This window comes from Pleurodeles waltl, chromosome 12, assembly GCF_031143425.1.
Source record: "Pleurodeles waltl isolate 20211129_DDA chromosome 12, aPleWal1.hap1.20221129, whole genome shotgun sequence".
NCBI lineage: Eukaryota > Metazoa > Chordata > Amphibia > Caudata > Salamandridae > Pleurodeles > Pleurodeles waltl.
Genome location: NC_090451.1, coordinates 47,447,623 through 47,471,788, shown reverse-complemented (window position 1 = coordinate 47,471,788; position 24,166 = coordinate 47,447,623). Strand labels below are relative to the sequence as shown.

General features: G+C 45.6%; 1 protein-coding gene across 8 annotated transcripts in view; it reads right to left on the bottom strand.

Annotated features, from left to right (window-relative positions):
* The window catches only part of MYO9B (myosin IXB), a 337,738-nt gene that overhangs the window by 101,056 nt on the left and 212,516 nt on the right, over nucleotides 1-24,166 (bottom strand). For all 8 annotated transcript variants that reach the window (XM_069215688.1, XM_069215684.1, XM_069215681.1 and 5 more), the window contains one exon: nucleotides 7,384-7,472. In XM_069215688.1, the coding sequence (XP_069071789.1) occupies nucleotides 7,384-7,472 (89 nt within the window). The remainder of the gene's footprint in view (nucleotides 1-7,383; nucleotides 7,473-24,166) is intronic.

Genomic DNA, 24,166 nt, shown 5'->3' with positions numbered 1-24,166 from the left:
ACCACAGACCTCTCAAATGGCTGATGCAAATGAAAGGTGAAAATCCTAAACTGTTGAGGTGGTCCATCTCCCTACAGGGAATGGACTTTATAGTGGAACACAGACCTGGGACTGCCCATGCCAATGCAGATGGCCTTTCCAGGTTCTTCCACTTAGAAAATGAAGACTCTCTTGGGAAAGGTTAGTCTCATCCTCTTTCGTTTGGGGGGGGGGTTGTGTAAGGAAATGCCTCCTTGGCATGGTTGCCCCCTGACTTTTTGCCTTTGCTGATGCTATGTTTACAATTGAAAGTGTGCTGAGGCCTGCTAACCAGGCCCCAGCACCAGTGTTCTTTCCCTAACCTGTACTTTTGTATCCACAATTGGCAGACCCTGGCATCCAGATAAGTCCCTTGTAACTGGTACTTCTAGTACCAAGGGCCCTGATGCCAAGGAAGGTCTCTAAGGGCTGCAGCATGTCTTATGCCACCCTGGAGACCTCTCACTCAGCACAGACACACTGCTTGCCAGCTTGTGTGTGCTAGTGAGGACAAAACGAGTAAGTCGACATGGCACTCCCCTCAGGGTGCCATGCCAGCCTCTCACTGCCTATGCAGTATAGGTAAGACACCCCTCTAGCAGGCCTTACAGCCCTAAGGCAGGGTGCACTATACCATAGGTGAGGGTACCAGTGCATGAGCATGGTACCCCTACAGTGTCTAAACAAAACCTTAGACATTGTAAGTGCAGGGTAGCCATAAGAGTATATGGTCTGGGAGTCTGTCAAACACGAACTCCACAGCACCATAATGGCTACACTGAAAACTGGGAAGTTTGGTATCAAACTTCTCAGCACAATAAATGCACACTGATGCCAGTGTACATTTTATTGTAAAATACACCACAGAGGGCACCTTAGAGGTGCCCCCTGAAACTTAACCGACTGTCTGTGTAGGCTGACTAGTTCCAGCAGCCTGCCACACCAGAGACATGTTGCTGGCCCCATGGGGAGAGTGCCTTTGTCACTCTGAGGCCAGTAACAAAGCCTGCACTGGGTGGAGATGCTAACACCTCCCCCAGGCAGGAGCTGTGACACCTGGCGGTGAGCCTCAAAGGCTCACCCCTTTGTCACAGCCCAGCAGGGCACTCCAGCTTAGTGGAGTTGCCCGCCCCCTCCGGCCACGGCCCCCACTTTTGGCGGCAAGGCTGGAGGGAACAAAGAAAGCTACAAGGAGGAGTCACTGGCCAGTCAGGACAGCCCCTAAGGTGTCCTGAGCTGAGGTGACTCTGACTTTTAGAAATCCTCCATCTTGCAGATGGAGGATTCCCCCAATAGGGTTAGGATTGTGACCCCCTCCCCTTGGGAGGAGGCACAAAGAGGGTGTACCCACCCTCAGGGCTAGTAGCCATTGGCTACTAACCCCCCAGACCTAAACACGCCCTTAAATTTAGTATTTAAGGGCTACCCTGAACCCTAGAAAATCAGATTCCTGCAACTACAAGAAGAAGGACTGCCTAGCTGAAAACCCCTGCAGAGGAAGACCAGAAGACGACAACTGCCTTGGCTCCAGAAACTCACCGGCCTGTCTCCTGCCTTCCAAAGATCCTGCTCCAGCGACGCCTTCCAAAGGGACCAGCGACCTCGACATCCTCTGAGGACTGCCCCTGCTTCGAAAAGACAAGAAACTCCCGAGGACAGCGGACCTGCTCCAAGAAAAGCTGCAACTTTGTTTCCAGCAGCTTTAAAGAACCCTGCAAGCTCCCCGCAAGAAGCGTGAGACTTGCAACACTGCACCCGGCGACCCCGACTCGGCTGGTGGCGATCCAACACCTCCGGAGGGACCCCAGGACTACTCTGATACTGTGAGTACCAAAACCTGTCCCCCCTGAGCCCCCACAGCGCCGCCTGCAGAGGGAATCCCGAGGCTTCCCCTGACCGCGACTCTTTGAACCTAAAGTCCCGACGCCTGGGAGAGACCCTGCACCCGCAGCCCCCAGGACCTGAAGGACCGGACTTTCACTGGAGAAGTGACCCCCAGGAGTCCCTCTCCCTTGCCCAAGTGGAGGTTCCCCGAGGAATCCCCCCCTTGCCTGCCTGCAGCGCTGAAGAGATCCCGAGATCTCTCATAGACTAACATTGCAAACCCGACGCTTGTTTCTACACTGCACCCGGCCGCCCCCGCGCTGCTGAGGGTGAAATTTCTGTGTGGACTTGTGTCCCCCCCGGTGCCCTACAAAACCCCCCTGGTCTGCCCTCCGAAGACGCGGGTACTTACCTGCAAGCAGACCGGAACCGGGGCACCCCCTTCTCTCCATTCTAGCCTATGTGTTTTGGGCACCACTTTGCACCTGACCGGCCCTGAGCTGCTGGTGTGGTGACTTTGGGGTTGCTCTGAACCCCCAACGGTGGGCTACCTTGGACCAAGAACTAAGCCCTGTAAGTGTCTTACTTACCTGGTTAACCTAACAAATACTTACCTCCCCTAGGAACTGTGAAAATTGCACTGTGTCCACTTTTAAAACAGCTATTTGTGAATAACTTGAAAAGTATACATGCAATTTTGATGATTTGAAGTTCCTAAAGTACTTACCTGCAATACCTTTCGAATGAGATATTACATGTAGAATTTGAACCTGTGGTTCTTAAAATAAACTAAGAAAAGATATTTTTCTATATAAAAACCTATTGGCTGGATTTGTCTCTGAGTGTGTGTACCTCATTTATTGTCTATGTGTATGTACAACAAATGCTTAACACTACTCCTTGGATAAGCCTACTGCTCGACCACACTACCACACAATAGAGCATTAGTATTATCTATTTTTACCACTATTTTACCTCTAAGGGGAACCCTTGGACTCTGTGCATGCTATTCCTTACTTTGAAATAGCACATACAGAGCCAACTTCCTACAATGACTAACTCCGGGCAATTTGTTTTTATATAGCAAACATATATTTTGTTACATTATTTCTAGAACCACAAGGTTCTGACTGCAGGTAAGTATATTTGCAGGTAAGGAACAAACATATGTATCAACACCACTTTGTTTCAATTTGGCAAGTTAAACGGTTTTCAAATAAATAGCAATAATCTGTTTTAAAAGTTGACAGTGCAATTTTCAAACAGTTCTAGGGAGGGAAGAAAAGCTAGTAGAGTTTTGAGGTAAGTCAAAGGACTTATAGTTCCAGCCTCCAAGGGTTAGGATGTCCACCGGTTGGGGTTCAAGTTAACCTCAAACACTCATCACCAGCAACACGGGGCCAGTCGGGTAAAGAGGTCAAAGTTGATGCAAGATTTAAAATGGGCTCCTATGGAGACTGGGTGCACTCGGAATTGGATCTGCCAGCAGGTAAGTACTTGCGTCTTCGGAAGGCAGACCTGGGGTGTTTAGGTGAGCACTGTGGGTGGGGGGATGGAGACGACAGGCACAGGTCAACATAAAACACACACCCTCAGCGGCACAGAGGCGGCCGGGTGCAGGGTGCAAACTCAGCCTCGGGCTCCTAATGCTTTGGAATAGGGGTACCCCAGGGGTCACAAGAAGGCTGCAGGCTGGATCCAGGAGGTCGTTTCAGGGAAACCACAGGCTGGACGTAGAGGAGGGCCACCTGCTGCTGTGGGTCAGCTTAGCAGTCCTCCTTTTTTACTGTCTTCTTTAGGTCGCCAGGAATCTGGTTAGCCGAGTTCAGGGGAGCCTCCTGGATTTAGGGACGTTTCATGGGTCATGGAGCAGTAGCTAATGACTACACCCTTCTGGTGTCCACTCCCTTTAGGGAGGGGGGGACACAGAACTAACCCCATTGGTCCCTTTCCCCTAAACCAAGATGGAGAATTCTGCAGGGAGGGGGGGGTCGGTTCAGCTCTGGACACCTTAGGGATCGTTCTAGCTGAAGTGGTCACTCCCCCCTGTTTTTCCTAAATTTCCCACCGGACTAGCAATCAAAAGTGGGGCTTTGTCCGGTGGGCAGTCATCTCCACTAGCTGGAGTGCCGTGGGACACTAACAGGCGGCCTGAGCCTTTGAGGCTCACTGGCAGCTGTTACAGTTCCTGCAGGGGGAGGTGTGAAGCACCTCCAGCCAGTGCAGGCTTTGTTTCTGGCCTCAGAGAACACAAAGGCTCTCACCCCATGAGGTCAGAAACTTGTCTGGATGTGGCAGGCTGGCACAGACCGGTCAGTCCTGCACTAGAAGTTTGGCTAAAATACAGGCGGCATCTCTAAGATGCCATCTCGGTGCATTTTTCAATAAATCCAACACTGGCATCAGTGTGGGTGTATTGTGCTGAGCAGTTTGATACCAAACTTCCCAGACGTCAGAGAAGCCATCATGGAGCTGTGGAGTTCGTAATGACAAACTCCCAGCCCATGTACTCAAAATGGCCACACTGCATTTATAATGTCTAAGAATGGACTTGGTCACTGTAGGTGCATATCACGCATGCAGCTATGCCATCACCTGTAGTATAGTGCACCCTGTCTTAAGCTGTAAGGCCAGATAGAGGGATGACTTACCTATGCCACAGGCAGTGGTGTGTGGGCATGGCACCCTGAGAGGGGTGCCATGTTGACTTTGTCTTTTTTCCCTGACCAGAAAACACAAGCTGCAATGGCAGTGTGCATGTGTTGGGTTAGGGGTCCCCCTAGGGTGGCATAATACATGCTGCAGCCCTTGGGGACCTTCCCTGGCCACAGAGCCCTTGGTACCAAGGGTATCTTTTTCAAGGGACTTAGCTGTGTGCCAATTGTGGAAACAATGGTATTTTTGGGAAAGAACACTGGGGCCTGGTTAGCAGGTTTCCAGAACACTCTCAGTCAAGTCAGCATCAATATGAGGCAAAAGGTGTGGGGTAGCCATGCCAAAATGTCACTTTCCTAAAGATGGTCTCTATATTTGATGTAGGTCAAGGAGTAGCGTATTCCAGCTCCACCGACCCAGAAAAGAAAAGGAATGGCCCCTAGTCGTATTCCGATGTATCCTAGGAATCTTAGACAGATAGGTACTGGCAAATCGAAGAGCTCTCTCAGGTTTATAAAAAGAGATTCTGGCTGATAAATAAGCAGGACAGGATTGATAGAGACTCTAGGAATTAAAAGCGCCAGTTTAAACAAAATCCTTCTTTCAATGGGAAGCTAATGCAAATTATGCAGATGCAAAGAGATGTGCTCTCGTCCAGGAATGCCAAGAACCAGCCATGCAGTAGCATTCTGAACAATCTGGAGTCTATTAGGTAAATAAGCAGAAAAGACCTTCAACAACGGTGTCACAGACAAAGCTGACATTGTAGTTGATGAAGGAAGATTAACCAAGATGCAAGTAGAGATACCCTTGGTGTCATCATCAACGATGTTCGCTTCATTGAAGGTGCTATCGTCGTTCGGGTTGTCATCGACGATAATTTCTTCATAGATGTTGACTAGGCCTGTGCCATAGGTGGCAATGGGTGCATTGTCAACAATTGTTTTTTTTTTCCCCGACAACGGTGAGGATGACATGCAAGTCAAAGCACTCAACAAAGCTAGATTTGCCGTTTTTTTAGCATGCTGGTGTTTGCCCTTTCTGGAGAGTTTTTCTGAAGAAACTCCAGTTTTTTTTTCTGTGAGGCGATGGATGCAGGCTCTTTAGGATAGTAGTTCAGGTCTACAAATCTCATATTTCAGCTTTTGCGCAGAGTTCGTGTAGGTACTTAGTGGAGTGCTTTCCACTAAATCTTCCAAAGACGAGGAGGCTTCCCCCTTCAAAAGAGTATTTCTTTCTTTTTAGTAAACAGAGTGCCAACCTCCTCTCCATATCTTTTAGGTTATCAGAAGGAGAGGATTTAAAAATGTCACAGCTTGAAGACTTGTGCGCTCGATAAAGGAAACAAGTGCATTGCTCATTTTGGTCATCAGTGTAGACCTTTTCCTGACCACAGGTAGATCAGAATTTAAAAAGAGATATTTTCTGTCCGTCAGACACGATGACAGCTAGAGACAAAGCAGAGGTCTACCAAAAAACAACCAGCAGTACGGGGGGGGGGCTGAATAAGCTACAGGGCAGACAGGAAAGTTATATGGATAAGGTCCGTGTGAGGTAAAAGCAGCTTTCTTCACAGGAAACCCCTCAAACAAGACATGTGGTAGAAATCTGAGCTATGGTGGCCTCTAGCGGGGAATAGGAAAGCTTAGCCCTTCCACCTCAATGGCTGAAGTTTGAAATGAGGTGCTGTGCTACTAAAACACTGGTGTTGAGGGCTATGGACATTTTATCACTATTTACTGCTATTTAACGTTGCCGGGGATCTCCAACCTGACATCACAGGATGATTCAAGCATGTGAATATATGAAATATAACAACTTAAGTGGTGCATTCACAGTAGAAAAAGTTACAGATATCATAATGAAATCCTACAACTAATTTTAAACTAAAGAAAAATGTGATGAGTAAAATAAGAACAAAACAACAAAAACCAAGCAAAGAGAACAGGAAATATGATTTTTTAAACGTTAAGGAAAAAAAGAGCCACGAGGCACAAAGCGCCAATAGTGGGCTATGAAAGCTGTAGAACCACTAGGACCCCAAGCAAAAGCTGGATTTAAATCCAGTAGGTTTATGGAAACTAAACTGTTTAATGGTTACTATCGAGAGGGTAAATACCCAAGGGACCAAGACTACACTTGGACTCCCAAGATCACTTTAGTACAAATATGCTTTATGTCACACTACTAATGTGTTGTTTGTGAGAAAGGGCACATGAGGCTAATATGAGAACTTTGAAGAGACCCTAAACATTTCTGAACTATGTGTAATAATTTTTATTCCATGGCTAGGAATTACTGGCTCAGCCTCTGTTCCAAAAGGTTTAGAATTGGGGACTAACATTGCCCATCTCCTTTGCTGTCCCATCTACTTATCCCTAGTAATTCTTACAGAATCAAACTACATGGAGTTTAAGCTCTAATCCAACCTCCTAGGCTGTTCTAGTTGCTTTGTGTGGGGCTTGAACACAAATCTCCCTATAGGCCCTGATGAATTAATTAGGTTTGAATCAAATGATGCATACTGATTTTAGAGTTCCTAAACTGTTTTTGGAGACTTGTTACATTTCTCACTCATTAGATTCCAAATTGTAATCGCCCCTTTCTGAAAAAGATTTATAAAGTAAGGCATTGAAGCCTGCTTCTGTGCCCGAGGTTAGGATATTCTCTTGGTTGTACTTCACTTTTTATTTAAGCAGAAACACCATAATAATGTCAGATATACTTTAATTGCAACACATTTACTGCTATGAATTTTCTCTGAATGTAGCATTTGGCATGCTCACTTATTTGCTGTAATGTTTTAAATTATTTTATGTAAGCTCTACGTGGGGTGGGGTATCCTGTTGGTAGCTCACCCCAGAGACAGCAAACTGTTATACTTACTTGGCATCAGGATCTTGTTGGGATGAGCCATCGTCTGACTTCTTCGTAGTAAGTGACTTCTTGTGACTCTCTGTTGCACTTGGAGAGGGCTGCACAAATATAAAGCATTACAATCAGTTCCACTTTAATATGTCATATAAACAAACAGTAAGTGTTCTACCTAAAGCAAATAAATGCAATCAGAAGTGAAAATATAGATTTATTTTTTGTGGCGGGAGGCATTCCGCTCTCCTGCTGCATAGCATTTAAAACTGGGTGTGCCCCATTAAAATTATACATTTGGGGACTGAGGGTGTGAGTGTTGGAAAATAAATCACATCCTCTTCCCCAAAATATATGGAAAATGTCACTTACCCAGTGTACATCTGTTTGTGGCATGAGACGCTGCAGATTCACATGCTGTGCATTATCCTGCCATCTAGTGTTGGGCTCGGAGTGTTACAAGTTGTTTTTCTTCGAAGAAGTCTTTTCGAGTCACGAGACCGAGGGACGCCTCCCTTTCGGCTCCATTGCGCATGGGCGTCGACTCCATCTTAGACTGTTTTCCCCGCAGAGGGTGAGGTAGGAGTTGTGTATATAGTAAAGGTGCCCATGCAATGGAGTGAGAATGTATGTACATAATGTGTATACAAAAATAGCATATATCTACAAATTTACAAATGTGCAAGTTTCATCAACTTATAACGGCTACAGGCTCCCGAGGAGGCGGGAGGGCGCATGTGAATCTGCAGCGTCTCATGCCACGAACAGATGTACACTGGGTAAGTGACATTTTCCGTTCAATGGCATGTGTAGCTGCAGATACACATGCTGTGCATAGACTAGTAAGCAGTTATCTCCCCAAAAGCGGTGGCTTAGCCTGTAGGAGTTGAAGTTGTTTGAAATAATGTTCATAATACAGCCTGTCCTACTGTGGCTTGTGGTGTTGTTAACACATCTACACAGTAATGTTTTGTGAATGTATGAGGCGTAGACCACGTGGCTGCCTTACAGATTTCTGTCATAGGTATATTTCCTAGAAAGGCCATTGTGGCGCCTTTCTTCCTAGTGGAGTGCGCTTTTGGCATAATAGGTAGATCTCTTTTTGCTTTAATATAGCAGGTATGAATACATTTCACTATCCATCTGGCAATGCCTTGTTTGGATATTGGATTTCCTGCATGAGGTTTTTGGAAGGCTACAAACAATTGTTTTGTGAAATTGTTTTGTTCTGTCAATGTAATACATTAGTGCTCTTTTAATGTCTAACGTATGTAAGGTTCTTTCAGCTACTGAGTCTGGTTGTGGAAAAAAGACTTGGAGTTCTACTGTTTGGTTTAGGTGGAACGGTGATATAACTTTTGGTAAGAATTTGGGATTTGTACGGAGAACCACTTTATGTTTATGTATTTGTATAAAGGGTTCTTGTATAGTAAATGCTTGTATTTCACTTACTCTTCTAAGAGATGTGATAGCTATTAGGAAGGCTACTTTCCAGGTTAAGTACTGTATCTCAAAGGAGTGCATGGGTTCAAATGTTGGACCCATGAGTCGTGTTAATACAATATTGAGGTTCCACAAGGGGAATGGTGGTGTTCTCGAGGGTATGATTCTTTTTAAACCCTCCATAAATGCTTTGATGACTGGGATTCTAAAAAGTGATGTTGAATGTGTAATCTGCAGATAGGCAGATATTGCTGCGAGATGTATTTTGATAGAAGAAAATGCTAGTTTAGATTTTTGTAAGTGTAATAAATAGCTTACAATGTTTTTTGCGGAATCATGTAGTGGTTGAATTTGATTATTATGGCAGTAATAAACATATCTTTTCCATTTGTTTGCGTAACAATGTCTTGTAGTAGGTTTTCTAGCTTGCTTAATGACCTCCATACATTCTTGTATAAGGTCTAGATGTCCAAATTCTAAGACTTCAGGAGCCAGATTGCTAGATTGAGCGATGCTGGATTCGGGTGTCTGATCTGCTGTTTGTGTTGAGTTAACACATCGGGTCTGTTTGGTAGTTTGACATGAGGTACTACTGACAGGTCCAGTAGTGTTGTGTACCACGGTTGCCGAGCCCAGGTTGGTGCTATTAGTATTAGTTTGAGTCTGTTTTGACTCAATTTGTTTACCAGGTAAGGAAGGAGTGGGAGAGGGGGAAAAGCGTAAGCAAATATCCCTGACCAACTCATCCATAACGCATTGCCCTTGGACTGAGGGTGTGGATACCAGGACGAGAAGTCTTGGCATTTTGCGTTTTGTTTTGTTGCAAATAGGTCTATTTCTGGTGTTCCCCAGCGTAGAAAGTAGTTTTGTAGTACCTGGGGATGAATCTCCCATTCGTGTGTTTGTTGGTGATCTCGACTGAGATTGTCGGCTAACTGGTTTTGGATCCCTGGGATATACTGTGCTATTAGGCGAATGTGAATCGCTCAATGCCAAATCTTTCGTGCTAAGAGACACAGTTGTGATGAGTGTGTCCCTCCTTGTTTGTTTAGGTAATACATTGTTGTCATGCTGTCTGTTTTGACAAGAATGTGTTTGTGGGCTATCAGTGGTTGAAATGCTTTCAGTGCTAGAAACACTGCTAACAGTTCTAACTGATTTATGTGCAGTTGTTTTTGGTGAACGTCCCATTATCCCTGTATACTGTGCTGGTTGAGGTGTGCTCCCCACCCCATCATGGAAGCATCTGTTGTGATCACGTATTGTGGCACTGGGTCTTGGAATGGCCGCCCTTGGTTTAAATTTATAGGATTCCACCATTGAAGCGAGAAGTGTGTCTGGCGGTCTATCAACACTAGATCTTGAAGTTGACCCTGTGCTTGTGTCCATTGTGTTGCTAGGCACTGTTGTAAGGGCCACATGTGTAGTCTTGCATTTGGGACAATGGCTATGCATGAAGACATCATGCTTAGGAGTTTCATTACAAACCTCACTTGATAGTGTTGGTTTGGGTACATGTTTAAAATTACATTTTGGAAGGCTTGTACCCTTTGTGGACTTGGAGTGGCAATCCCCTTTTGTGTGTTGATTGTTGCTCCTACGTATTGTTGTATTTGACACGGTTGTAGATGTGATTTTTGGTAGTTTATAGAGAACCCTAGTTTGTGAAGGGTTTCTATGACATATTTTGTGTGTCGAAGACATTGTTGCTGAGTGTTGGTTTTTATTAACCAATCGTCTAAGTAAGGGAATACATGAATGTGCTGTCTCCTGATGTGAGCGGCTACTACTGCAAGGCATTTTGAGAATTCCCTTGGGGCTGTTATGCCGAATGGTAAGACCTTGAATTGGTAATGCACGCCTTGGATTACAAACCTTAAGTATTCCCTGTGTGAAGGATGTATGGGTATGTGGAAATAAGCATCCTTGAGATCTAATGTTGACATGTAGTCCTGTTTGAGTAAGGAAATCACATCTTGAAGTGTCACCATGTGAAAGTGATCTGATTTGATGTAAAGGTTCAGTGTTCTGAGGTCTAATATGGGTCTCAGTGTTTTGTCTTTTTTTGGAATTAGGAAATACAGGGAGTAAACACCTGTTCCTTTTTGATGGGTGGGTACTAGTTCTATTGCTTCTTTTTGTAACAATGTTTGGACTTCTAGTTGTAGCAGGTCTAAGTGTTGTTTGGTCATAACGTGTGCTCTTGGAGGCACATCTGGAGGCAAATGTAGGAATTCTATGCAATAACCATGTTGGATAATGGCTAGGACCCACGCATCCGTAGTTATGTGTTCCCAGTTGTGGTAATAATTTGTAAGTCTCCCTCCCACTGGTGTTGTGTGGTGGAGGTTTGTGACATTGAAGTCACTGTTTGGTTTGTGGGGGTTTTGGACTTTCCCTCTTGTATTAGAGAAACTGTCCACCTCTATATTGTCCTCGAAAACCTCCCCTCTGATACTGGCCCTGATATGTGGGTCTGACTTGTGAGGTGGAAGGCTCTGTGGTTTGGGCCTGAAACCCGCCTCTAAAGTGTGGCTTCCTAAAAGTGCCTCTGCTCTGTGGGGAGTAGAGCGCGCCCATGGCTTTGGCCGTGTCCGTGTCTTTTTTCAGTTTTTCTATTGCTGTATCCACCTCTGGCCCAAACAATTGTTGTTTGTTAAAAGGCATATTCAGCACAGCCTGCTGGATTTCTGGCTTAAATCCGGAGGTTCGTAACCATGCGTGTCTTCGAATGGTTACTGCCGTGTTCACAGTCCTCGCCGCCGTGTCTGCCGAGTCCATAACCGACCTTATTTGGTTGTTCGAGATAGCTTGGTCCTCCTCAACAACCTGTTGGGCACGTTTGTGGAACTCTTTGGGAAGGTGCTGAATGAGATGTTGCATTTCATCCCAATGTGCCCTGTTGTATCGTGCCAACAGAGCTTGCGAATTGGCAATTCGCCATTGATTGGCTGCCTGAGCTGCCACCCTTTTGCCTGCTGCATCGAATTTCCGACTTTCTTTGTCGGGTGGTGGTGCGTCTCCAGAAGATTTGTGAGTTCGCCCTTTCCTCGGTGGCGAGTCTGTTCGGAGCCGGTTTCACGACCGGAGTCGGATGTCTTTGGCTGCTGGGAGGCCTTTTTCGGTGCCGATGTTTGGTCACCGTGTTTTCAGGTTAAGCCATGGCCTGTTGGCGGTGGTGTCCCCTTGGCCTTCATTATCTTTGTGTGATTTTTTTACCGGGGCTGGTTTAATCATGGTTTGTTGCGTCTTCGGCTGGTCGGTCTCGGACTCGTCCGAGTCCGAATCTCGAATGGAGAATCTCTCCTCTTCTTCGACGACGGTGTGTCCGGCCGGTGTCGACGCCATCTGGAGTCTTCTTGCTCTTCGATCCCTCGTGTTTTCTTGGATCGAAATGCCCGACAGGCCTTGCAAGTATCCTCTTTGTGTTCAGGGGACAAACACAGATTACAGACCAAGTGTTGGTCTGTATAAGGATACTTAGCGTGGCAGTTGGGGCAGAAGGGGGTCTGGTCCAAGAGGTTTGAAGATGGACGCAGTCGTGCCGACCAGGCCCCGTGGAGGAGTGGAAGCCCCGAAGGGCTGCCGGGGCTCTTCGGTGTCGATTTGCTAGCACTAACCCGATACCGAGCGCAAACAATACCGTTGAATTTTCCGATGGATAATGAAAATGTCACTTACCCAGTGTACATCTGTTCGTGGCATCAGTCGCTGTAGATTCGCATGTTTTGCATAGCTCGCCATCTGGTGTTGGGCCGGAGTGTTACAAGTTGTTTTTCTTCGAAGAAGTCTTTCGAGTCACGGGACCGAGTGACTCCTCCTTTTGTCTCCATTGCGCATGGGCGTCGACTCCATCTTCGATTGTTTTTCCCCGCAGAGGGTGAGATAGGAGTTGAATTGTAGTAATAGTGCCCATGCAATGGAGTGACTAAGTATGTACCTATTTAAGGTTGAGATGATACATATACAAATAGTTGAAGGTAACTTCCAAACTGCTACAGGCTCCCGGGGAGGCGGGTGGGCACATGCGAATCTACAGCGACTGATGCCACGAACAGATGTACACTGGGTAAGTGACATTTTCAGTTCGATGGCATCTGTCGCTGTAGATACGCATGTTTTGCATAGACTAGTAAGCAGTTATCTCCCCAAAAGCGGTGGCTCAGCCTGTAGGAGTGGAAGTAGTTTGAAATAATGTTCTTAATACGGCTTGACCTACTGTGGCTTGTTGTGCGGATAACACATCTACACAGTAGTGCTTGGTGAATGTGCGAGGCGTAGACCATGTGGCTGCCTTACATATTTCTTGCATTGGGATGTTTCCTAGAAAGGCCATGGTAGCACCCTTCTTTCTGGTTGAGTGTGCCCTTGGTGTAATGGGCAGCTGTCGTTTAGCTTTAAGGTAGCAGATTTGGATGCATTTAACTATCCATCTGGCTATACCTTGTTTTGATATTGGGTTTCCTGCATGAGGTTTTTGAAATGCAATAAATAGTTGTTTAGTCTTTCTGATGTTCTTTGTTCTGTCAATGTAATACATTAATGCTCTTTTGACATCTAATGTATGTAGTGCCCTTTCAGCTACGGTATCTGGCTGTGGAAAGAACACTGGAAGTTCCACTGTTTGATTTAGATGGAACGGTGAAATAACCTTTGGCAAAAATTTAGGATTAGTCCTTAGGACGACCTTATTCTTGTGTAGTTGTATAAAAGGTTCTTGTATTGTAAACGCCTGAATCTCGCTTACTCTTCTTAGGGAAGTAATGGCGATGAGAAATGCAACCTTCCAGGTTAGGAACTGTATTTCGCAGGAGTGCATGGGTTCAAAAGGTGGACCCATAAGTCTAGTTAGGACAACATTTAGGTTCCATGAAGGAACAGGTGGTGTTCTTGGTGGTATAATTCTCCTAAGGCCCTCCATGAATGCTTTAATGACTGGTATTTTATATAGGGAAGTTGAATAGGTAGTCTGCAGGTATGCAGATATTGCTGCAAGGTGTATTTTAATGGAAGAGAAAGCCAGGTTAGATTTTTGTAAGTGAAGCAAGTAACCCACTACATGTTCTGGAGTTGTGTGTAATGGTTGTATTTTATTAATATGGCAGTAGCAAACAAACCTCTTCCATTTACTTGCATAGCAGTGCCTGGTGGATGGCCTTCTGGCTTGCTTTATGACTTCCATACATTCTTGGGTAAGTTGTAAGTGCCCGAATTCTAGGATCTCAGGAGCCAGATTGCTAGATTCAGCGATGCTGGATCTGGGTGTCTGATCTTTTGGTTGTGTTGTGTCAACAGATCTGGCCTGTTGGGCAATTTGATGTAGGGTACTACTGATAGGTCTAGCAGCGTTGTGTACCAGGGTTGCCTTGCCCAAGTTGGTGCTATTAATATGAGTTTGAGTTTGTTTTGACTGAGTTTGTTTACCAGGTAAGGAAGGAGAGGGAGAGGAGGAAAAGCGTAAGCAAATATCCCTGACCAGTTCATCCATAGGGCATTGCCTTGGGACTGTTTGTGTGGGTATCTGGATGCGAAGTTTTGGCATTTTGCGTTCTCCTTCGTCGCAAACAAGTCTATTTGAGGTGTTCCCCAGAGTTTGAAATAGGTGTTCAGAATTTGGGGGTGAATTTCCCATTCGTGGACCTGTTGGTGATCTCGAGAGAGGTTGTCTGCGAGTTGATTTTGGATCCCTGGTATAAATTGTGCTATTAGGCGAATTTGGTTGTGGATTGCCCAACGCCAAATTTTTTGTGCTAGCAGGCTTAACTGCGTGGAGTGTGTCCCCCCCTTGCTTGTTTAGATAATACATTGTTGTCATGTTGTCTGTCTTGACGAGAATGTATTTGTGAACTATTATTGGTTGGAAAGCTTTTAGTGCTTGAAAAACTGCTAGAAGTTCTAGGTGATTTATATGCAGTTTTGTTTGATGTACGTTCCATTGTCCTTGTATGCTGTGTTGATCGAGGTGTGCTCCCCACCCTGTCATGGAAGCATCTGTTGTTATTACGTATTGTGGCACTGGGTCTTGGAAAGGCCGCCCTTTGTTTAAATTTATGTTGTTCCACCACAGAAGCGAGAGGTATGTTTGGCGGTCTATTAACACCAGATCTAGAAGATGACCCTGTGCTTGAGACCACTGTGATGCTAGGCACTGTTGTAAGGGCCTCATGTGCAGTCTTGCGTTTGGGACAATGGCTATGCATGAAGACATCATGCCTAGGAGTTGTAATATCATCTTTGCTTGTATCTTTTGTGTTGGATACATGCGTTGTATGATGGTGTTGAAATTTTGAATTCTTTGGGGACTTGGAGTGGCTACTCCTTTTGTTGTGTCTATTATGGCTCCTAGGTATTGTTGTACCTTGCACGGCAGAATGTTGGATTTCGTGAAGTTGACGGTGAACCCTAGTTTGAAGAGGGTTTGTATGATCTGATTTGTGTGATTTGAGCACTCTATTAACGAATGGGCCTTGATTAGCCAGTCGTCTAGATATGGGAACACATGTATTTGCTGCCTTCTGATGTGTGCAGCGACTATCGCTAGACATTTGGTAAAGACTCTTGGTGCGGTTGTTAATCCGAAAGGCAGTACCTTGAATTGGTAATGTATTCCTTTGAATACAAACCTTAGGTATTTCCTGTGCGATGGGTGTATTGGTATATGGAAATACGCGTCCTTGAGGTCTAAAGTAGACATGTAGTCGTGTAGTTTTAGCAATGGTAATACTTCTTGTAGTGTGACCATGTGAAAGTGGTCTGATTTGATGAATGTGTTCACTATTCTGAGGTCTAGGATTGGTCTCAGCGTTTTGTCCTTCTTTGGTATCAGAAAGTACAGTGAGTAAACTCCTGTGTTTATTTGTGTGTTTGGCACTAATTCGATTGCATTCTTTTGCAATAGTGCCTGCACTTCTATCTCCAGGAGATTGGAATGATGTTTTGTCAAATTTTGTGCTTTTGGTGGTATGTTTGGAGGGAATTGTAGAAATTCTATGCAATAACCATGTTGGATAATTGCTAGAACCCAAGTGTCTGTAGTGATTTCCTCCCATGCTTTGTAATAATGACTTATTCTTCCCCCCACTGGTGTTGTGTGGAGGGGGTGAGTGACATGTGAGTCACTGCTTAGTAGTAGGGGTTTTGGGGCTTTGAAATTTTCCTCTATTTCTAGGGAATTGCCCTCCTCTATATTGTCCCCGAAAACCTCCTCTGTACTGTCCCTGGTAACTGGACGGTGTTGCCTGTGAGGTGCTGGCTTGTGTGCTCTGACCCCGAAACCCCCCTCTAAAGGGTGTTTTACGGAATGTGCTGTAATTCCCTCTGCTCTGCGGGGAGTAGAGTGCGCCCATGGCTTTAGCAGTGTCCGTGTCTTTTTTGAGTTTCTCAATCGCTGTGTCCACTTCTGGACCGAACAGTTCTTTTTCGTTAAAAGGCATATTGAGAACTGCTTGCTGAATCTCTGGTTTAAATCCAGACGTTCGGAGCCATGCATGCCTTCTGATAGTTACAGATGTATTAATTGTCCGTGCAGCTGTATCTGCAGCGTCCATGGAGGAGCGGATTTGGTTGTTGGAAATGGTCTGTCCCTCCTCAACCACTTGTTTTGCCCTATTTTGTAGGTCCTTGGGCAGATGGTCAATGAGATGTTGCATCTCATCCCAATGGGCTCTGTCATAGCGCGCAAGTAGTGCCTGGGAGTTAGCGAACGCCCACTGGTTTGCAGCTTGTGCTGCGACTCTTTTACCAGCTGCATCAAACTTGCGGCTTTCTTTATCTGGGGGTGGTGCATCTCCAGATGTGTGGGAGTTGGCCCTTTTCCTAGCTGCTCCTACAAACAACAGAGTCTGGTGGCAGCTGTGTAGTGATGAAAGCCGGGTCTGTAGGAGGCGCCTTATACTTTTTTTCCACTCTTGGTGTGATTGCCCTACTTGTGACCGGCTCCTTAAAGATTTCTTTTGCGTGCCGGAGCATACCAGGGAGCATAGGCAGGCTTTGGTAGGAGCTGTGGGTGGAGGAGAGTGTGTTGAATAAAAAGTCATCCTCGACCTGTTCTGAGTGGAGGCTTACATTGTGAAATTGTGCTGCTCTAGCCACCACTTGAGAATACGCAGTGCTGTCCTCTGGTGGAGATGGCTTCGTAGGGTATGCCTCCGGACTGTTATCTGACACTGGGGCGTCGTATAAGTCCCATGCGTCTTGATCTTGGTCACCCTGGCTCATGGTGGTGTGAGCTGGGGAATGTGATGGAGTTTGTGCTGGTGAGACGTTAATCACAGGTGGAGGAGAGGGTGGTGGGGTAACTTTTTTCACCACTTTTGTTTGTGGTGTTTGTTCAGTTTGGAACTCCAATCTTCTCTTTCTTCTAATAGGGGGAAGGGTGCTTATTTTTCCTGTCCCCTGCTGTATGAAAATACGCTTTTGCGTATGGTCTACATCCGTTGAGTGTAGTTCTTCCTCAAACCTATGCTTTTGCATTTGGGAGGTTAGCGAGTGCTCTTCTGTATAAGAGCCTGAAACTGGGTCGGTTGCAGTTTGTTTTGGCACCGAAACCCTGTCTGCATCTTTTTTCGGCTCCGAGGTGACTTTTTTCTTTTTCGGGGCCGAAACCTCTCGGCGTCGATCTTCTTCGGTGCCGCTGTCTCGGCGTCGAGCTGTGTCTACACCGGTATCTCGGTGTCGATGCTTGTCTTCAGCACTTTCTCGGTCCCGAGAAGGCTGCGTGCCGGTGTCTCGACTGGAGTCGGACGATCTCGGCACTGTTTGGGCCTTTTTCGGTGCCGACGGTCGGTCACCGAATTTATGGGTCGAGCCATGGCCTGGTGGCAGTGGCGTCCCCTGGGCCTTGTAAATCTTCTTCTGAGTGGTTTTCGACGTCCTACTCACGGTTTGTGTATCGTCTAATCCTTCGGAGTCCGATTCTTGGATCGAAAAGGTTCCCTCCTCTTCTTGTTCCTCGAACTCCCGGTGGGCTGTCGGCGCGGACGCCATCTGAAGTCTTCTGGCTCGACGGTCTCGGAGAGTTTTTCGGGACCGGAACGCACGACAGGCCTCGCAGGTGTCTTCACTGTGCTCAGGTGACAGGCACAGGTTGCAGACCAAGTGTTGGTCTGTATAGGGGTATTTATTGTGGCATTTGGGACAGAAACGGAACGGGGTCCGTTCCATCGGCGTTCTTCTGCACGCGGTCGGGCCGACCAGGCCCCGACGGGGGATCGAAAAATTTACCCCGAAGGGCACCGGAGCTCTTCGATCTTAGACGCGGTGTTGAATCTAACTACGCCGACCCCGAACGCAACAATACTGACGAAAATCTTCCGAAATTAGCTATCTTTCCGTTCCGAAACTCGGAGCGACAGGAACACGTCCGAACCCGATGGCGGAAAAAAAACAATCGAAGATGGAGTCGACGCCCATGTGCAATGGAGACAAAAGGAGGAGTCACTCGGTCCCGTGACTCGAAAGACTTCTTCGAAGAAAAACAACTTGTAACACTCCGGCCCAACACCAGATGGCGAGCTATGCAAAACATGCGTATCTACAGCGACAGATGCCATCGAACCTATCTTTTCCGAACCGAAATACGGAGTGAAGAGGAACACGTCCGAACCCGATGGCGGAAAGAAAATCTAAGATGGAGTCGACGCCCATGCGCAATGGAGCCGAAAGGGAGGAGTCCCTCGGTCTCGTGACTCGAAAAGACTTCTTCGAAGAAAAACAACTTGTAACACTCCGAGCCCAACACTAGATGGCAGGATAATGCACAGCATGTGTATCTGCAGCTACACATGCTATCGAACATATATATTAATAGTTGATTTAAAATAAAAGTGTTAAGGGTTATATGTCGGAACCACGGGTGCTTCAAGCACCCGTTGGCTCAACAACGAGGTCGGAACAACGACCTTGTTCTAACCACTAATGCTTTCACCACGAACGCGTTTACAACGATTTTACCATTGTAAACGCATTCCTGGTAAAGGCATTAGCAATCAGCATGCATGATCCAGCATGCTACCCCCAGAAATTACCGCAACCCCCCCATCCCCACAACAACCCCAACCCCCACACCAAAATTACCAGAACCCCAAACCCCAACCCCTAAAACCTAAACCACCCCAGCCCCCCACCCGCCCCAAAAACTAAAAATACCCTGAGTCCCCACCCCGCCCCTAAAATCTAAACACCCCAACCCACCCCTTAAACCTAAACCCTGCCCCCCCAAACTCTAATCACCCCGAGCCCCCCCCCCAAAAAAACAGCCCCAGACCCAGCCCAACTTACCTCCTCCTTCACCGTGTCGACTCCGACACCCTTCTTCTGTACCTTAACAACGCATGTACATTGTTCAGACATGCGTGGTTAAGGTACCAAAACCAGGAAGTCGTGGAAAACGAAAGCGTTGTTTCGCTTTAGTTTTTCACAACTTCGTGGTTTCGGAGTCGTTGTTCCGGGTCCTGTGTTAAGCGATAACCTTTTTTTTTTGCAAGATTTAAAGTGCATTTTGCCTTTCTGTTCCTGATGTTCCTGCAGCCCGGCAACAGCACAATGTTTGCATTTATCTTGAGAAATGATGCCACTTTTTGCATAAAATATTTAATGCCAAGTTTCCATGGCAGGCTGCTGAAGCATAATCAGGAATCTTGAAAGATAGAGAAGAAAATATGGCCTACTTACCAACCCTTTTTCTCCAGTTTTACTTGGCTACATAATGGATGACGGCGACTGTCCACATAACTCATGATGTTTTTCACATCATGAGTTATGTGGGCAGTATTTTCTTTATGTTTACCAAACCCCCTGAATGCAAGTGTACAATTCAATTTTATTTGTTAACATTTATCGCATATCAATAATAGAAAATTATGGATGGTAGTGAGTTTCTGATAAGGTGGGAATTATATGAAAAATGTGTGTTTTTGGGTAGAAAAAGGCGGGTAGTATTTTCTTAATGTTCATTAAACTGCTGAATATAGTTTTGATTGGTGGTGGGGCTTTTGTGAAGATTTTGGGCTAAGAGGAAGAGCGCAATGGTTGAAACACGCCAGCCGATACATTATTGCCAGTAATTGATACAGAATAAACTCTTGAATGAAAGCAACTTGGAGTGCCGCTTGTGGGCAGCAAGGTGTGCTTAGGGGTGATTTATTTAATATTTGAAATCACGTTTTCCTACTTGTCAAATGGGTTATTTTAACAAGTCTATATGGTAGCGTTTAAGCCTCTGCTGTCAGGCCACACAGGGTAGGCATGAAGCAATGTTATCACTTTAGTGGATGGCACAATAGCTATTGCAGTCCACAGGTGGCATAACTTTCCATGGTATAGGTTTATTTCTGCAACACATACTATTGCCTTACAAGAAGCTTAAATATGCCAAACAGGTTTTCAGCCAATTTCTACATGTTTTAGCTGTCAGAGAACATACACTGGGCACCGGATAGTACTGTCGCAGTGTTGGAGTTTAAGATTATCAGCAAGTGAGTCCCAAAAACACAAAATTAAAACCCAGAGGTGACCACCCAAAAAGATGTCACAATCAACAAGTTATAATCTGACAGCAGATTCCCCCCTTTGTGAATATCCACAGGCTCCTGATTGGATCCACATTATTTTGCAGCAATGCTGAAATGCCATGTGGCTCCATGCGGTCTTTGTGCTGTCACATAAGAGATTGAATGGAGCATAAACTCTATCCCCTACGCGATGTCAGCTTCTCAATCTTTCTCTTTGTGCACCCTCGGATGTGGAGCATTGCGAACAAACTACAGGCGGCAGTGTGTCAAAATGCAACTCTGAACCTTATTATGATGTTTAGGAGTCCACTAAGCAGAACCTTGAGGACAGAGTGCAGTGAAATATCTTAGGTTAAATAAGAGTATCCATCAGGAAGGGGGTTCCTGAAGGTAAGGAACTTGTTCATCTGAGGAATACTTCTAGCTGCAGATTCTTCACATTATAAATATATACCACAGGAGTACGTCCCACGGTTGGAGGTTTGATGAGCGAGTGGTCTTAGAGGACCTGGTCAGACCAGACTACTACAGCAGTAGTGCTTCATAAACGTTTGCACCAATGCTCAGGTCACAGCCTGCAGATATCCAAATGGGTAGGCAGGCCATCAGAGTTAGCACTAACTTGTCAATAAAGAAGGTGGTGTAGGACAGCTGCACTGAGAGCACGTGCAGTTCACTCACAGCGCACAGGGGTAATGGCAATATAAAAGACTGTCTTGAGTGTCAGTAGTCAGTGAGCAGCTGTGCATTGGCTCAAAATACTTGCACATAAGAAAGGTCAATACTAAGTTGATGTTCCACTGCATCATAACAAATGGCTTCAGGGGAAAAGTGAATCGGACCTTTTATAAAACGCCTCACACTAGGTGATTTAGAAAGGGCTGACCATTACCTGTGCCACTGCAAGGCTTTACTGGGCAAATAATAAAACTAACACAACACACCCAAATGTTTGGCCTGCAGAGTTTTATAATGAGTTGATGGTTTTTCTCACAGCTCCAGAGTACATGGAGTTTAACAAAGGGCATCTGTCAGTAAGGATGACATTGACTACTGCGACCAGCATATCGAATACATTCAGCTGTCTCCGCTCAGTCTCCACGCTTGGAGATGTAGGTTTTGGTAACTCAGGTGCAGGATCTTGTCGCTGAATCAGGGGGTCCTTCAGAAGTGGTTGCTGAATCGGAGGACAAATGCTCTGAACTCTAATATTAGCTTAGATCAAACCATGAACAACCCTGTGCCTCGAAGTGGGAGCGTCCTCTTGTTTATGTTCATCAATGTATAATTTCTCCTCCTGCTTTTGGAATACCGTCATTCACACTTATCGCATGACTTAGAGTTGTGACTGGGGCCAAGCACCCAAGGCACACAGTGCACATCTGTGAGGAAAATCTGCTTTTGGAACTATTTGAATACTGTCGTTTTCGAGAAGGACATGATCCCTGGCCCACTGTTTGAGCCAGGGTTGAAGTCACCTGTATGCGATAAAGTTAGGAGTGTAGCTCTGAATCTGCAGCAAAGGGCGCAGAAAGAAACAAGCATTTGCAATGCAATGGGTCTTGCGTTTGCTTGAGATAGAGCTATTTGGTTTGTAAATTCATAACTTGACTTTTCTTGCCACACAAACTGGAAATAAACAGTAAAACCGTTCACGTAAGCGAGGTGATTCAAAGCGCTGCAGTGAGAGCAAAGAGGGAGACAAAAAGAGAAAGAAGTTCAATTCCTATCGCCCGGGACATCTTGTTTGGGGTCAAGGGCAACAAGTTTTTATGTTTACTTTGTCCTTGGGACAAGTAGGCCCAACCCCCTGCAGCACAAACCCTTTGGCTGCCTGTTTACAGAGAGTTGAACTCTCTGCAGTTGAGGTAATGTGTTTCCAAAAGATAATGCTGTTCGAACTTGTATTTATGGTTCATTATTTGAAAGCCTTCATTATTAGGGTGCGTGCTGTAAATAAATGTTTTAAGGTCACACTTCACTACTGACGTTGGTTCCAGTACAAAAAAAAAAACGTGTACACACATGTTTGAAAAGTTTAGGCTAAGAGGCTAAGTATAATGCTCCCAGAATGCTCTCTGATTATATGCAAATGAAGTGTCATTTAGTAAAATGTGTTGATGCATGCTAGTATTTCCCAAAAATATTTCTAATGGAAAATCAGTGTAACCATTTTCAACACGATTATGGGAAGCATGAAAATAAACAAACACTGACAAAGCCAACTAATCTGACATATTTTTAAAAGTCTTTTAGTTTCATCAATGCGTGTCTTGTTTTGACATGGCTTTTGTAACACTTTATTGTTGTGGGAGCTACCAGGCCCTCAACATTGTAACAAACATTGGCAAAACCCCCCCCAAAAGTTTTTGAACTCTTAAAGCACACGTTGCCACCAGCGGCATAACAAAGGCCCCGCAGCCGCCCTCCAGGGGGCCCCGTCAGCACAGCACCTGCCCTGAGTGAGTCTGGAGAGGGGGCTCCTCCATATTCTTTGCAAAGGGGCACCCTCCAGTTTCGTTACGTCACTGATTGCCACTGTAGTTCCTGACACTGAACAAAACTACTTTGTGTGGCAATATGCTCCTTGTGGAAGAGCAGAATGCGATCACTCACAGTAAAGCCAGCCGAAAGAGAGAGAAATAGAAGTTTAATAAAAACAAAATGTCTTTGTTAACACCAGACGTAATTAGGGACCAAGAGCCACATGTAGGTAGCTTTTTGCATGTCGCAAATAGCGACTTTCGCTGTTTGCGACGTGCAAAAAGCACACTGCGATGCACAAACCCAGTTTTGCGATTCAGTAACCTGGTTACCGAATCACAAAACGGGTTTGCGACTCGCAATTAGTAAGGGGTGTTCCCTTCCTAATTGCAACTCGCAGTGCAATGTAGGATTGATTTGTGACCGCGAACGCGGGCGCAAACCAATCGCAGTTTGCACCCATTTCAAATGGGTGCTAACACTTTCGCAAAAGGGAAGGGATCCCCATGGGACCCCTTTCCCATTGTGAATGCCACTGTAAACATTTTTTCAGAGCAAGCAGTGGTCCTGTGGACCACTGCTTGCTCTGAAAAAATGAAACGAAAACGTTTCATTTTTCGTTCTTGTTATGCATCTCGTTTTCCTTTAAGGAAAACGGGCTGCATTACAAAAAAAACTGCTTTATTGAAAAGCAGTCACAGACATGGTGGTCTGCTGTCTCCAGCAGGCCACCATTCGTGAGGGGGTCGCAAATTGCGACCCACCTCATGATTATTCATGATGTGGGCATTTGCGAAGCCCTTGCGAATCACAGATGGTGTCAAGGACACCATCCTACATTCGGATTTGCGACTCGCAATTTGCAGGTCACAAATCTGAACCTACCTACTTGTGGCCCCAAATTCTTAAAGAAAGTCACAAAAGTGCACCCATGGTATATGTCGTACCCCTATAAAATATTTGTGAACTGTATTTTAGCGTGGGTAAATACGATGTGTAGATTTGCTCATGTGAAAATCTATTGAGCATTTGCAAGTTCATTTTCCCTCCAGCCACTTTCTTCCCAACCCTGGAAGAAGTTCTAATTCTGCCATTGTCAGGAGTAAATGTCCAACCTTTCTTATTATGGGAAAATATTAGAGAGAAGCTGGTAAAAATCTTTAAAACATGCAGGTTAGTAGGTTTGCAGACTCAAAGGCATTCCAGCCCTGGAACTATTGCTTACTGCTTCCTCCAGCCCCAGTACGCAGATCTGCAGAAAGGTGGCAAAATAAGGAAATTGCTACAGTAGGGATTGAAACTGCAAGTATTCAAGCCATACTAAGGTAGTAGCCCTGGCATAATCAGAGAGGCTATTAATTGCT